Genomic DNA, 16572 nt, shown 5'->3' on the forward strand with positions numbered 1-16572 from the left:
TTGACTGTAACAGGGTTGACCGTAACAGGGTTGACCGTAACCGGGTTGACCGTAACAGGGTTGACCGTAACAGGGTTGACCGTAACAGGGTTGACTGTAACAGGGTTGACCGTAACAGGGTTGACTGTAACAGGGTTGACCATAACAGGGTTGACCGTAACAGGGTTGACCGTAACATGGTTAACCGTAACAGGGTTGACTCTAACAGGGTTGACTGTCACAGGGTTGACCGTAACAGGGTTGACTGTAACAGGGTTGACTGTAACAGGGTTGACCGTAACCGGGTTGACCGTAACAGGGTTGACCGTAGCAGGGTTGACCGTAACAGGGTTGACTGTAACAGGGTTGACCGTAACAGGGTTGACTGTAACAGGGTTGACTGTAACAGGGTTGACGATTTCATCTTAAATCACCCATAACTCCCCTTGTGACAGGGGACAGAGACATTGTAGCCTAAATGCAACAGACTCAGTTTAAAGGTTGCATGAAGGCCTGGGGTGTTTTCACAACGGACCAAACAGAACCAAACATAACTGAATTTGTCTGAATTTGTCCAATAAAAACTTGTTTTCGTTGCAAAGCTTTTTCTGTTTGGAGTAAACTGTTTTTGCTGCAATATTTTGCAACAGTGACCGACTAAAGAATATACCTCTGACCTGTTTGTGTATGTAGACAGTGTTGAGGTCTGACAGTGTTGAGGTCTGACAGTGTTGAGGTCTGACAGTGTTGAGGTACCTGTTTGTGTATGTAGACAGTGTTGAGGTCTGACTGTGTTGAGGTCTGACTGTGTTGAGGTCTGACTGTGTTGAGGTCTAACTGTGTTGAGGTCTGACTGTGTTGAGGTACCTGTTTGTGTATGTAGACAGTGTTGAGGTCTGACAGTGTTGAGGTCTGACAGTGTTGAGGTCTGACAGTGTTGAGGTCTGACTGTGTTGAGGTCTAACTGTGTTGAGGTCTGACTGTGTTGAGGTACCTGTTTGTGTATGTAGACAGTGTTGAGGTCTGACAGTGTTGAGGTCTGACAGTGTTGAGGACTGACAGTGTTGAGGTCTGACAGTGTTGAGGTCTGACTGTGTTGAGGTCTGACTGTGTTGAGGTCGGACTGTGTTGAGGTCTGACTGTGTTGACGTCTGACTGTGTTGACGTCTGACTGTGTTGAGGTCTGACTGTGTTGAGGTCTGACTGTGTTGAGGTCTAACTGTGTTGAGGTCTGACTGTGTTGAGGTACCTGTTTGTGTATGTAGACAGTGTTGAGGTCTGACAGTGTTGAGGTCTGACAGTGTTGAGGTCTGACAGTGTTGAGGTCTGACTGTGTTGAGGTCTGACTGTGTTGAGGTCTGACTGTGTTGAGGTCTGACTGTGTTGAGGTCTAACTGTGTTGAGGTCTGACTGTGTTGAGGTACCTGTTTGTGTATGTAGACAGTGTTGAGGTCTGACAGTGTTGAGGTCTGACAGTGTTGAGGTCTGACAGTGTTGAGGTCTGACTGTGTTGAGGTCTAACTGTGTTGAGGTCTGACTGTGTTGAGGTACCTGTTTGTGTATGTAGACAGTGTTGAGGTCTGACAGTGTTGAGGTCTGACAGTGTTGAGGACTGACAGTGTTGAGGTCTGACAGTGTTGAGGTCTGACTGTGTTGAGGTCGGACTGTGTTGAGGTCTGACTGTGTTGACGTCTGACTGTGTTGACGTCTGACTGTGTTGAGGTCTGACTGTGTTGAGGTCTGACTGTGTTGAGGTCTAACTGTGTTGAGGTCTGACTGTGTTGAGGTACCTGTTTGTGTATGTAGACAGTGTTGAGGTCTGACAGTGTTGAGGTCTGACAGTGTTGAGGTCTGACAGTGTTGAGGTCTGACTGTGTTGAGGTCGGACTGTGTTGAGGTCTAACTGTGTTGAGGTCTGACTGTGTTGAGGTACCTGTTTGTGTATGTAGACAGTGTTGAGGTCTGACAGTGTTGAGGTCTGACAGTGTTGAGGTCTGACAGTGTTGAGGTCTGACTGTGTTGAGGTCGGACTGTGTTGAGGTCGGACTGTGTTGACGTCTGACTGTGTTGAGGTCTGACTGTGTTGAGGTCTGACTGTGTTGAGGTCTGACTGTGTTGAGGTCTGACTGTGTTGAGGTCTGACAGTGTTGAGGTACCTGTTTGTGTATGTAGACTGTGTTGAGGATCCTCTCGTCGTTCTCTAAGCTGACCGGTGATGAGGTCACAGTCTCATGGTACTTTGGACTGATGATGATGATAATGAGGTATTCCTTCTGTAAGGATGAGGCACGGAGGAGTTAGACACCTGTCTGTCTGTCCCTTACACTGGCCTGTTACTAACCTGTCTGTCTGACTGTCCCTTACTGGCCTGTTACTATCCTGTCTGACTGTCCCTTACTGGCCTGTTACTAAGCTGTCTGTCTGTCCCTTACACTGGCCTGTTACTAACCTGTCTGTCCCTTACACTGGCCTGTTACTAACCTGTCTGTGTGTCTGTCCCTTACACTTCCCTGTTACTAACCTGTCTGTCCCTTACACTGGCCTGTTACTAACCTGTCTGTCCCTTACACTGGCCTGTTACTAACCTGTCTGTCCCTTACACTGGCCTGTTACTAACCTGTCTGTCCCTTACACTGGCCTGTTACTAACCTGTCTGTCCCTTACACTGGCCTGTTACTAACCTATCTGTCCCTTACACTGGCCTGTTACTAACCTGTCTGTCCCTTACACTTCCCTGTTACTAACCTGTCTGTCCCTTACACTGGCCTGTTACTAACCTGTCTGTCCCTTATACTGGCCTGTTACTAACCTGTCTGTCCCTTACACTGGCCTGTTACTAACCTGTCTGTCCCTTACACTGGCCTGTTACTAACCTGTCTGTCCCTTACACTGGCCTGTTACTAACCTGTCTGTCCCATACACTGGCCTGTTACTAACCTGTCTGTCTGTCTGTCTGTCTGTCTGTCCCTTACACTGGCCTATTACTAACCTGTCTGTCCCTTACACTGGCCTGTTACTAACCTGTCTGTCCCTTACACTGGCCTGTTACTAACCTGTCTGTCTGTCTGTCCCTTACACTCGCCTGTTACTAACCTGTCTGACTGTCTGTCCCTTACACTGGCCTGTTACTAACCTGTCTGACTGTCTGTCTCTTACACTGGCCTGTTACTAACCTGTCTGTCTGTCCCTTACACTGGCCTGTTACTAACCTGTCTGTCTGTCCCTTACACTGGCCTGTTACTAACCTGTCTGTCTGTCCCTTACACTGGCCTGTTACTAACCTGTCTGTCCCTTACACTGGCCTGTTACTAACCTGTCTGTCTGTCTGTTCCTTACACTGGCCTGTTACTAACCTGTCTGTCTCTCTTACACTTCCCTGTTACTAACCTGTCTGTCTCTTACACTTCCCTGTTACTAACCTGTCTGTATCTTACACTTCCCTGTTACTAACCTGTCTGTCTCTTACACTTCCCTGTTACTAACCTGTCTGTCTCTTACACTTCCCTGTTACTAACCTGTCCATCTCTCTTACACTTCCCTGTTACAAACCTGTCTGTCTCTCTTACACTTCCCTGTTACTAACCTGTCCGTCTCTCTTACACTTCCCTGTTACTAACCTGTCTGTCTCTCTTACACTTCCCTGTTACTAACCTGTCTGTCTGTCTCTTACACTTCCCTGTTACTAACCTGTCGGTCTCTTACACTGGCCTGTTACTAACCTGTCTGTCTCTCTTACACTTCCCTGTTACTAACCTGTCGGTCTGTCTCTTACACTTCCCTGTTACTAACCTGTCTGTCTGTCTCTTACACTTCCCTGTTACTAACCTGTCGGTCTGTCTCTTACACTTCCCTGTTACTAACCTGTCTGTCTGTCTCTTACACTTCCCTGTTGCTAACCTGTCTGTCTGTCTCTTACACTTCCCTGTTACTAACTTGCCGGTCTCTTACACTTCCCTGTTACTAACCTGTCGGTCTCTTACACTGGCCTGTTACTAACCTGTCTGTCTCTCTTACACTTCCCTGTTACTAACCTGTCTGTCTGTCTCTTACACTTCCCTGTTACTAACCTGTCGGTCTGTCTCTTACACTTCCCTGTTACTAACCTGTCTGTCTCTTACACTTCCCTGTTACTAACCTGTCTGTCTGTCTCTTACACTTCCCTGTTACTAACCTGTCGGTCTGTCTCTTACACTTTCCTGTTACTAACCTGTCTGTCTGTTTCTTACACTTCCCTGTTACTAACCTGTCTGTCTGTCTGTCTCTTACACTTCCCTGTTACTAACCTGTCGGTCTGTCTCTTACACTTCCCTGTTACTAACCTGTCTGTCTGTCTCTTACACTTCCCTGTTACTAACCTGTCTGTCTGTCTGTCTCTTACACTTCCCTGTTACTAACCTGTCGGTCTGTCTCTTACACTTCCCTGTTACTAACCTGTCTGTCTGTCTCTTACACTTCCCTGTTACTAACCTGTCTGTCTGTCTGTCTCTTACACTTCCCTGTTACTAACCTGTCGGTCTGTCTCTTACACTTCCCTGTTACTAACCTGTCTGTCTGTCTCTTACACTTCCCTGTTACTAACCTGTCTGTCTGTCTCTTACACTTCCCTGTTACTAACCTGTCTGTCTGTCTCTTACACTTCCCTGTTACTAACCTGTCGGTCTGTCTCTTACACTTCCCTGTTACTAACCTGTCTGTCTGTCTCTTACACTTCCCTGTTGCTAACCTGTCTGTCTGTCTCTTACACTTCCCTGTTACTAACCTGTCGGTCTGTCTCTTACACTTCCCTGTTACTAACCTGTCTGTCTCTCTTACACTTCCCTGTTACTAACCTGTCGGTCTGTCTCTTACACTTCCCTGTTACTAACCTGTCTGTCTGTCTCTTACACTTCCCTGTTACTAACCTGTCGGTCTGTCTCTTACACTTCCCTGTTACTAACCTGTCTGTCTGTCTCTTACACTTCCCTGTTGCTAACCTGTCTGTCTGTCTCTTACACTTCCCTGTTACTAACCTGCCGGTCTCTTACACTTCCCTGTTACTAACCTGTCGGTCTCTTACACTGGCCTGTTACTAACCTGTCTGTCTCTCTTACACTTCCCTGTTACTAACCTGTCTGTCTGTCTCTTACACTTCCCTGTTACTAACCTGTCGGTCTGTCTCTTACACTTCCCTGTTACTAACCTGTCTGTCTCTTACACTTCCCTGTTACTAACCTGTCTGTCTGTCTCTTACACTTCCCTGTTACTAACCTGTCGGTCTGTCTCTTACACTTCCCTGTTACTAACCTGTCTGTCTGTTTCTTACACTTCCCTGTTACTAACCTGTCTGTCTGTCTGTCTCTTACACTTCCCTGTTACTAACCTGTCGGTCTGTCTCTTACACTTCCCTGTTACTAACCTGTCTGTCTGTCTCTTACACTTCCCTGTTACTAACCTGTCTGTCTGTCTCTTACACTTCCCTGTTACTAACCTGTCTGTCTGTCTCTTACACTTCCCTGTTACTAACCTGTCCGTCTCTCTTACACTTCCCTGTTACAAACCTGTCTGTCTCCTACACTTCCCTGTTACTAACCTGTCTGTCTCTCTTACACTTCCCTGTTACTAACCTGTCGGTCTGTCTCTTACACTTCCCTGTTACTAACCTGTCTGTCTGTCTCTTACACTTCCCTGTTGCTAACCTGTCTGTCTGTCTCTTACACTTCCCTGTTACTAACCTGCCGGTCTCTTACACTTCCCTGTTACTAACCTGTCGGTCTCTTACACTGGCCTGTTACTAACCTGTCTGTCTCTCTTACACTTCCCTGTTACTAACCTGTCTGTCTGTCTCTTACACTTCCCTGTTACTAACCTGTCGGTCTGTCTCTTACACTTCCCTGTTACTAACCTGTCTGTCTCTTACACTTCCCTGTTACTAACCTGTCTGTCTGTCTCTTACACTTCCCTGTTACTAACCTGTCGGTCTGTCTCTTACACTTCCCTGTTACTAACCTGTCTGTCTGTTTCTTACACTTCCCTGTTACTAACCTGTCTGTCTGTCTGTCTCTTACACTTCCCTGTTACTAACCTGTCGGTCTGTCTCTTACACTTCCCTGTTACTAACCTGTCTGTCTGTCTCTTACACTTCCCTGTTACTAACCTGTCTGTCTGTCTCTTACACTTCCCTGTTACTAACCTGTCGGTCTGTCTCTTACACTTCCCTGTTACTAACCTGTCTGTCTGTCTCTTACACTTCCCTGTTACTAACCTGTCGGTCTCTTACACTGGCCTGTTACTAACCTGTCTGTCTCTCTTACACTTCCCTGTTACTAACCTGTCGGTCTGTCTCTTACACTTCCCTGTTACTAACCTGTCTGTCTGTCTCTTACACTTCCCTGTTACTAACCTGTCGGTCTGTCTCTTACACTTCCCTGTTACTAACCTGTCTGTCTGTCTCTTACACTTCCCTGTTGCTAACCTGTCTGTCTGTCTCTTACACTTCCCTGTTACTAACCTGCCGGTCTCTTACACTTCCCTGTTACTAACCTGTCGGTCTCTTACACTGGCCTGTTACTAACCTGTCTGTCTCTCTTACACTTCCCTGTTACTAACCTGTCTGTCTGTCTCTTACACTTCCCTGTTACTAACCTGTCTGTCTGTCTCTTACACTTCCCTGTTACTAACCTGTCCGTCTCTCTTACACTTCCCTGTTACAAACCTGTCTGTCTCCTACACTTCCCTGTTACTAACCTGTCTGTCTCTCTTACACTTCCCTGTTACTAACCTGTCGGTCTGTCTCTTACACTTCCCTGTTACTAACCTGTCTGTCTGTCTCTTACACTTCCCTGTTACTAACCTGTCTGTCTCTCTTACACTTCCCTGTTACTAACTTCACTATTGACATTCATGGCTTTTGGTCATAGCATATACATATCCCAAATGTCACACTATTCCCTACATAGTGCATTATTTTTACATCTTTCAATGTTATGTAACCTTTATTAACCTTTATTTAACTAGGCAAGTCAGTAAATAACTCATTCTTATTTACAATGATGGCCTACCCCAGCCAAACCCTAACCCGGACGACGCTGGGCCAATTGGGCGCCGCCCTATGGGACTCCCAATCACGGCCGGTTGTTATACAGCCTGGAATCAAACCAGGGTCTGTAGTGACGCTTCTAGGACTGAGATGCAGTGCCTTAGACCTCTGCGCCACTCAGGAGCCGTATGGGCCCAGGGAACCCTATTCCCAACATAGAGCACCCTATTCCCTAACCCTATTCCCTAACCCTGAACAGGAATGTGGAGCCGAACTATCATTAAGTTAACAAGAAGAGCTGGTGAGCTGGAATGACAGGTGAGGGACGTCCTTTACCTCGCTGAGGTACCGCTCCATGAAGTCGATCTTACTGATGCTCCGGAACTGCTGCTCAAACATATCGATCTGAAACACCAGGATGTAGAGCAGACTAGTGGGGTGCAGTACTTCAGAGGAAATGGTTTGAATCACAGAGCTAACTAGGATTTTTTTTAATCTGTCCATGTACCCTTGAGCAAGGCACTCAAACCTAATTGCTCCTTTAAGTCGCTTTGGATAAGAGCGTCGGCTGAATGACTAAAATGTAAATGTACTACGTTAGCCAGCTAACTTTGACAGCCACATATACAGCCACATATAACTAGATTTGAAGGTTTATTAAGGAAGCTAAATGTGGATGTTGTTATCGCCTTCATTTTGCTGGACCCCAGGAAGAGTAGCTGCTGCCAAGGCAGATCCATAATAAACACAAATTGTACCCTGTCATTAAGTTTCTCATTGATTCTCTGGAACAGCTCCAAGGGAACTGTATGCTAAATACAGTGTTGAAGAATTCAAAAGCTCTCAAGGTGCAACTGGGTCATTTGATTTCAATCACTTTTTCAACGCACCCCTTTTGATTTGAACAAAGCTTTCTAAACATATTTGCCCGTCGTAGAAGTGGTCATAAAGTGGTCATAAAGTGGTCATAAAGTGGTCATAAATGAACATTTTGTGGTAGAAGTGGTCATAAAGTGGTCATAAAGTGGTCATAAAGTGGTCATAAAGTGGTCATAAAGTGGTCGTAGAAGTGGTCATAAAGTGGTCATAAAGTGGTCATAAATGAACATTTTGTGGTAGAAGTGGTCATAAAGTGGTCATAAATGAACATTTCGTGGTAGAAGTGGTCATAAAGTGGTCATAAAGTGGTCATAAATGAACATTTTGTGGTAGAAGTGGTCATAAAGTGGTCATAAAGTGGTCAGAAAGTGGTCATAAATGAACATTTTGTGGTAGAAGTGGTCATAAATGAACATTTTGTGGTAGAAGTGGTCATAAAGTGGTCATAAATGAACATTTTGTGGTAGAAGTGGTCATAAATGAACATTTTGTGGTAGAAGTGGTCAGAAAGTGGTCATAAATGAACATTTTGTGGTAGAAGTGGTCATAAATGAACATTTTGTGGTAGAAGTGGTCATAAAGTGGTCATAAATGAACATTTTGTGGTAGAAGTGGTCATAAATGAACATTTTGTGGTAGAAGTGGTCATAAATGAACATTTTGTGGTAGAAGTGGTCATAAAGTGGTCATAAATGAACATTTTGTGGTAGAAGTGGTCATAAAGTGGTCATAAATGAACATTTCGTGGTAGAAGTGGTCATAAAGTGGTCATAAAGTGGTCATAAATGAACATTTTGTGGTAGAAGTGGTCATAAAGTGGTCATAAAGTGGTCAGAAAGTAGTCATAAATGAAAATTTTGTGGTAGAAGTGGTCATAAATGAACATTTTGTGGTAGAAGTGGTCATAAAGTGGTCATAAATGAACATTTTGTGGTAGAAGTGGTCATAAATGAACATTTTGTGGTAGAAGTGGTCAGAAAGTGGTCATAAATGAACATTTTGTGGTAGAAGTGGTCATAAATGAACATTTTGTGGTAGAAGTGGTCATAAAGTGGTCATAAATGAACATTTTGTGGTAGAAGTGGTCATAAATGAACATTTTGTGGTAGAAGTGGTCATAAATGAACATTTTGTGGTAGAAGTGGTCATAAAGTGGTCATAAATGAACATTTTGTGGTAGAAGTGGTCATAAATGAACATTTTGTGGTAGAAGTGGTCAGAAAGTGGTCATAAATGAACATTTTGTGGTAGAAGTGGTCATAAATGAACATTTTGTGGTAGAAGTGGTCATAAAGTGGTCATAAATGAACATTTTGTGGTAGAAGTGGTCATAAATGAACATTTTGTGGTAGAAGTGGTCATAAAGTGGTCATAAATGAACATTTTGTGGTAGAAGTGGTCATAAATGAACATTTTATGGTTGAAGTGGTCATAAAGTCGTCATAAAGTGGTCATAAATGAACATTTTGTGGTAGAAGTGGTCATAAATGAACATTTTGTGGTAGAAGTGGTCATAAAGTGGTCATAAATGAACATTTTGTGGTAGAAGTGGTCATAAATGAACATTTTGTGGTAGAAGTGGTCAGAAATGAACATTTTGTGGTAGAAGTGGTCATAAATGAACATTTTGTGGTAGAAGTGGTCATAAATGAACATTTTGTGGTAGAAGTGGTCAGAAATGAACATTTTGTGGTAGAAGTGGTCAGAAATTAACAGGCGTTTTGCATACCGCACCCTACCATGAGGCATCCATGTCTTCATCACCGGAAATATACAGTTGAGTTTGATATCATTTAAAAGTTTACAAACAGGGTTGTCAAATTATTTTATGATTTATATTTTTTTAAACTTTTTTTTCCAGACTTCATTTTAGGAAAATCTTAGGTGTTTCTTGTGCAAAGATGTCATCAAGGCAAAGGCTACTTTGAAGAATCTCAAATATATTCCTATATTTTTTAAATTTATTTATAAAAAATTATAAAAATCTCCCCAATTTTGTGGTATCCAATTGGTAGTTACAGTCTTGTCCTATCGCTGCAACTCCTGTACAGACTCAGGAGAGGCGAAGGTCAAGAGCTGAAACCCAACCCAGCCAAGAGGCACTGCTTCTTGACACAACGCCCACTTAACCCGGAAGCCAGCCGCACCAATGTGTCGGAGGAAACACGGCCGGCTGCGGCAGAGCCTGGATTCGAACCAGGATCTCTAGTGGCACAGCTAGCACTGCATGCCTTAGACCACTGTGCAAGTCTGGAGGCTATTTTGATTTGTTTAATTATCACTTTTTTGGTTACTACATGATTCCATAGCTGTTATTTCAAAGTTGTGATGTCTTCACTATTATTCTACTATGTAGAAAATAGTAAAAATAAAGAAAAACCCTAGAATGAGTAGGTGTGTCCAAACTTTTGACTAGTACTGTATCTATAAAAGGGGTTCGGTCAGTTATAATTCCTAAAAGTAAAAGCTCTTCATTGGTCTTCCACTGTCTCTACTAGGAGAATCCAGCCTTACGTGTGTCTGTGTGTGTGCTTACGTGTGTGTGTGCTTACGTGTGTGTGTGCCTATGTGTGTGTGCCTATGTGTGTGTGCTTACGTGTGTGTGTGCTTACGTGTGTGTGTGCTTACGTGTGTGTGTGTGTGTGTGTGCTTACGTGTGTGTGTGTGTGCTTACGTGTGTGTGTGTGTGCTTACGTGTGTGTGTGCTTACGTGTGTGTGTGTGTGTGTGTGTGTGTGCGCTTACGTGTGTATGTGTGTGTGTGCTTACGTGTGTGTGCTTACGTGTGTGTGTGCTTACGTGTGTGTGTGTGTGTGTATGTGTGTGTGTGCGCTTACGTGTGTATGTGTGTGTGTGCTTACGTGAGTGTGTGCTTACGTGTGTGTGTGCTTACGTGTGTGTGTGTGTGCTTAAGTGTGTGTGCTTACGTGTGTGTGTGCTTACGTGTGTGTGTGTGTGCTTACGTGTGTATGTGTGTGTGTGTGTGTGCTTACGTGTGTGTGTGCTTACGTGTGTGTGTGTGTGTGTGTGCTTACGTGTGTGTGTGTGTGTGCTTACGTGTGTGTGTGTGTGTGTGTGTGTGTGTGTGCTTACGTGTGTGTGTGTGCTTACGTGTGTGTGTGCTTACGTGTGTGTGTGTGTGTGTGCTTACGTGTGTGTGTTTGTGCTTACGCGTGTGTGTGTGCTTACGTGTGTGTGTGTGTGTGTGTGTGTGCTTACGTGTGTGTGTGTGTGTGCTTACGTGTGTGTGTGTGTGTGCTTACGTGTGTGTGTGCCTATGTGTGTGTGCCTATGTGTGTGTGCTTACGTGTGTGTGTGCTTACGTGTGTGTGTGCTTACGTGTGTGTGTGTGTGTGTGTGCTTACGTGTGTGTGTGTGTGCTTACGTGTGTGTGTGTGTGCTTACGTGTGTGTGTGCTTACGTGTGTGTGTGTGTGTGTGTGTGTGTGCGCTTACGTGTGTATGTGTGTGTGTGCTTACGTGTGTGTGCTTACGTGTGTGTGTGCTTACGTGTGTGTGTGTGTGTATGTGTGTGTGTGCGCTTACGTGTGTATGTGTGTGTGTGCTTACGTGAGTGTGTGCTTACGTGTGTGTGTGCTTACGTGTGTGTGTGTGTGCTTAAGTGTGTGTGCTTACGTGTGTGTGTGCTTACGTGTGTGTGTGTGTGCTTACGTGTGTATGTGTGTGTGTGTGTGTGCTTACGTGTGTGTGTGCTTACGTGTGTGTGTGTGTGTGTGTGCTTACGTGTGTGTGTGTGTGTGCTTACGTGTGTGTGTGTGTGTGTGTGTGTGTGTGTGCTTACGTGTGTGTGTGTGCTTACGTGTGTGTGTGCTTACGTGTGTGTGTGTGTGTGTGCTTACGTGTGTGTGTTTGTGCTTACGCGTGTGTGTGTGCTTACGTGTGTGTGTGTGTGTGTGTGTGTGCTTACGTGTGTGTGTGTGTGTGCTTACGTGTGTGTGTGTGTGTGCTTACGTGTGTGTGTGCTTAAGTGTGTGTGTGTGTGTGTGCTTACGTGTGTGTGTGTGTGTGCTTACGTGTGTGTGTGTGTGTGTGTGTGCTTACGTGTGTGTGTGTGTGTGTGTGTGCTTACGTGTGTGTGTGTGTGTGTGTGTGTGTGTGTGTGTGTGTGTGCTTATGTGTGTGTGTGTGTATGCTTATGTGTGTGTGTGTGTGTGTGTGTGCGCTTACGTGTGTGTGTGTGTGTGTGTGTGTGTGTGTGCGCGCGTGTGTGTGTGTGCTTACGTGTGTATCGAAGCCATTGTGTCTCAGCAACGCCACAAAGTTGATGATCTGTTTGACGTGTTTATCGCTGTCGGCTTCGTACGTCACAAACACCCTTCCTACGGTGGTGAAGGGTTTAAATAGAGGTTAGAGGTCACAAACACCCTTCCTACAGTGATGAAGGGTTTAAATAGAGGTTAGAGGTCACAAACACCCTTCCTACGGTGATGAGGGGTTTAAATAGAGGTTAGAGGTCACAAACACCCTTCCTACGGTGATGAAGGGTTTAAATAGAGGTTAGAGGTCACAAACACCCTTCCTACGGTGATGAAGGTTTTAAATAGAGGTTAGAGGTCACAAACACCCTTCCTACGGTGATGAAGGGTTTAAATAGAGGTTAGAGGTCACAAACACCCTTCCTACAGTGATGAAGGGTTTAAATAGAGGTTAGAGGTCACAAACACCCTTCCTACGGTGATGAAGGGTTTAAATAGAGGTTAGAGGTCAAAAACACCCTTCCTACAGTGATGAAGGGTTTAAATAGAGGTTAGAGATCACAAACACCCTTCCTACAGTGGTGAAGGGTTTAAATAGAGGTTAGAGCTCACAAACACCCTTCCTACAGTGATGAAGGGTTTAAATAGAAGTTAGAGGTCACACACACCCTTCATACGGTGATGAAGGGTTTAAATAGAGGTCAAAAACACCCTTCCTACAGTGATGAAGGGTTTAAATAGAGGTTAGAGGTCACAAACACCCTTCCTACGGTGATAAAGGGTTAAAATAGAGGTTAGAGGTCACAAACACCCTTCATACGGTGATGAAGGGTTTAAATAGAGGTCAAAAACACCCTTCCTACAGTGATGAAGGGTTTAAATAGAGGTTAGAGGTCACAAACACCCTTCCTACGGTGATGAAGGGTTTAAATAGAGGTTAGAGGTCACAAACACCCTTCCTACGGTGATGAAGGGTTTAAATAGAGGTTAGAGATCACAAACACCCTTCCTACAGTGATGAAGGGTTTAAATAGAGGTTAGAGGTCACAAACACCCTTCATACGGTGATGAAGGGTTTAAATAGAGGTTAGAGGTCACAAACACCCTTACTACGGTGATGAAGGGTTTAAATAGAGATAAGAGGTCACAAACACACTTCCTAAGGTGATGAAGGGTTTAAATAGAGGTTAGAGGTCACAAACACCCTTCCTACAGCGATTAAGGGTTTAAATAGAGGTTAGAGGTCACAAACACTTCTCCTATGGGGACGAAGGGTTTAAATAGAGGTTAGAGGTCACAAACACCATTCCTACGGTGATGAAGGGTTTAAATAGAGGTTAGAGGTCACAAACACTTCTCCTACGGTGATGAAGGGTTTAAATAGAGGTTAGAGGTCACAAACACCCTTCCTACGGTGATGAAGGGTTTAAATAGAGGTTAGATGTCACAAACACACTTCCTACGGTGAAGAAGGGTTTAAATATAGGTTAGAGGTCACAAACACCCTTCCTACAGTGATGAAGGGTTTAAATAGAGGTTAGAGGTTACAAACACTTCTCCTACAGTGATGAAGGGTTTAAATAGAGGTTAGAGGCCACAAACACTTCTCCTACGGTGATGAAGGGTTTAAATAGAGGTTAGAGGTCATAAAAAATTATCCTACGGTGATGAAGGGTTTAAATAGAGGTTAGAGGTCACACACACCCTTCCTACAGCGATGAAGGGTTTAAATAGGGGTTAGAGGTTACAAGTACTTCTCCTACAGTGATGAAGGGTTTAAATAGAGGTTAGAGGTCAAAAACACTTCTCCTACAGTGATGAAGGGTTTAAATAGAGGTTAGAGGTCAAAAACACTTCTCCTACAGTGATGAAGGGTTTAAATAGAGGTTAGAGGTCACAAACACCCTTCCTACAGTGATGAAGGGTTTAAATAGAGGTCAGAGGTCACAAATACCCTTCCTACGGTGATGAAGGGTTTAAATAGAGGTTAGAGGTCACAAACACACTTCCTACGGTGGTGAAGGGTTTAAATAGAGGTTAGAGGTCACAAACACGCTTCCTACAGTGATGAAGGGTTTAAATAGAGGTTAGAGGTCACAAACACTTCCTACAGTGATGAAGGGTTTAAATAGAGGTTAGAGGTCACAAACACCCTTCCTACAGTGATGAAGTGTTTAAATAGAGGTTAGAGGTCACAAACACCCTTCCTACAGTGATGAAGGGTTTAAATAGAGGTTAGAGGTCACAAACACCCTTCCTACAGTGATGAAGGGTTTAAATAGAGGTTAGAGATCACAAGCACCCTTCCTACAGTGATGAAGGGTTTAAATAGAGGTTAGAGGTCACAAACACCCTTCATACGGTGATGAAGGGTTTAAATAGAGGTCAAAAACACCCTTCCTACAGTGATGAAGGGTTTAAATAGAGGTTAGAGGTTACAAACACCCTTCCTACGGTGATGAAGGGTTTAAATAGAGGTAAGAGGTCACAAACACCCTTCATACGGTGATGAAGGGTTTAAATAGAGGTTAGAGGTCACAAACACCCTTCCTACGTTGATGAAGAGTTTAAATAGAGGTTAGAGGTCACAAACACACTTCCTACGGTGATGAAGGGTTTAAATAGAGGTTAGAGGTCACAAACACCCTTCCTACAGTGATGAAGGGTTTAAATAGAGGTTAGAGGTCACAAACACTTCTCCTACAGTGATGAAGGGTTTACATAGAGGTTAGAGGTCACAAACACCCTTCCTACGGTGATGAAGGGTTTAAATAGAGGTTAGAGGTCACAAACACCCTTCCTACGGTGATGAAGGGTTTAAATAGAGGTTAGAGGTCACAAACACTTCTGCTACGGTGATGAAGGATTTAAATAGAGGTTAGAGGTCACAAACACACTTCCTAAGGTGATGAAGGATTTAAATAGAGGTTAGAGGTCACAAACACCCTTCCTACAGTGATGAAGGGTTTAAATAGAGGTTAGAGGTCACAAACACTTCTCCTATGGGGACGAAGGGTTTAAATAGAGGTTAGAGGTCACAAACACACTTCCTACGGTGATGAAGGGTTTAAATAGAGGTTAGAGGTCACAAACACTTCTCCTACGGTGATGAAGGGTTTAAATAGAGGTTAGAGGTCACAAACACCCTTCCTACGGTGATGAAGGGTTTAAATAGAGGTTAGATGTCACAAACACACTTCCTACGGTGAAGAAGGGTTTAAATATAGGTTAGAGGTCACAAACACCCTTCCTACAGTGATGAAGGGTTTAAATAGAGGTTAGAGGTTACAAACACTTCTCCTACAGTGATGAAGGGTTTAAATAGAGGTTAGAGGCCACAAACACTTCTCCTACGGTGATGAAGGGTTTAAATAGAGGTTAGAGGTCACAAACACTTATCCTACAGTGATGAAGGGTTTAAATAGAGGTTAGAGGTCACAAATACCCTTCCTACGGTGATGAAGGGTTTAAATAGAGGTTAGAGGTCACACACACCCTTCCTACAGTGATGAAGGGTTTAAATAGGGGTTAGAGGTTACAAGTACTTCTCCTACAGTGATGAAGGGTTTAAATAGAGGTTAGAGGTCACAAACACTTCTCCTACAGTGATGAAGGGTTTAAATAGAGGTTAGAGGTCACAAACACCCTTCCTACAGTGATGAAGGGTTTAAATAGAGGTTAGAGGTCACAAACACCCTTCCTACAGTGATGAAGGGTTTAAATAGAGGTTAGAGGTCACAAACACCCTTCCTACAGTGATGAAGGGTTTAAATAGAGGTCAGAGGTCACAAATACCCTTCCTACGGTGATGAAGGGTTTAAATAGAGGTTAGAGGTCACAAACACACTTCCTACGGTGGTGAAGGGTTTAAATAGAGGTTAGAGGTCACAAACACGCTTCCTACAGTGATGAAGGGTTTAAATAGAGGTTAGAGGTCACAAACACTTCCTACAGTGATGAAGGGTTTAAATAGAGGTTAGAGGTCACAAACACCCTTCCTACAGTGATGAAGTGTTTAAATAGAGGTTAGAGGTCACAAACACCCTTCCTACAGTGATGAAGGGTTTAAATAGAGGTTAGAGGTCACAAACACCCTTCCTACGGTGATGAAGGGTTTAAATAGAGGTTAGAGATCACAAGCACCCTTCCTACAGTGATGAAGGGTTTAAATAGAGGTTAGAGGTCACAAACACCCTTCATACGGTGATGAAGGGTTTAAATAGAGGTCAAAAACACCCTTCCTACAGTGATGAAGGGTTTAAATAGAGGTTAGAGGTTACAAACACCCTTCCTACGGTGATGAAGGGTTTAAATAGAGGTAAGAGGTCACAAACACCCTTCATACGGTGATGAAGGGTTTAAATAGAGGTTAGAGGTCACAAACACCCTTCCTACGTTGATGAAGAGTTTAAATAGAGGTTAGAGGTCACAAACACACTTCCTACGGTGATGAAGGGTTTAAATAGAGGTTAGAGGTCACAAAC

General features: G+C 44.0%; 1 protein-coding gene across 7 annotated transcripts in view; it reads right to left on the reverse strand.

The window, feature by feature from the left end:
* The window catches only part of LOC109880614 (adapter protein CIKS), a 98095-nt gene that overhangs the window by 8305 nt on the left and 73218 nt on the right, over positions 1-16572 (reverse strand). For 6 of the 7 annotated variants that reach the window (XM_031838126.1, XM_031838123.1, XM_031838125.1 and 3 more), the window contains 3 exons: positions 12114-12211; positions 7331-7399; positions 2136-2252 (listed from right to left, as the gene is read on the reverse strand). In XM_031838126.1, coding sequence (XP_031693986.1) covers positions 2136-2252; positions 7331-7399; positions 12114-12211 — 284 coding nt within the window. The remainder of the gene's footprint in view (positions 1-2135; positions 2253-7330; positions 7400-12113; positions 12212-16572) is intronic. The other variant, XM_031838128.1, reaches the window with a different exon arrangement.

This window comes from Oncorhynchus kisutch, linkage group LG13 (assembly GCF_002021735.2).
Source record: "Oncorhynchus kisutch isolate 150728-3 linkage group LG13, Okis_V2, whole genome shotgun sequence".
Classification (NCBI taxonomy): Eukaryota; Metazoa; Chordata; class Actinopteri; order Salmoniformes; family Salmonidae; genus Oncorhynchus; species Oncorhynchus kisutch.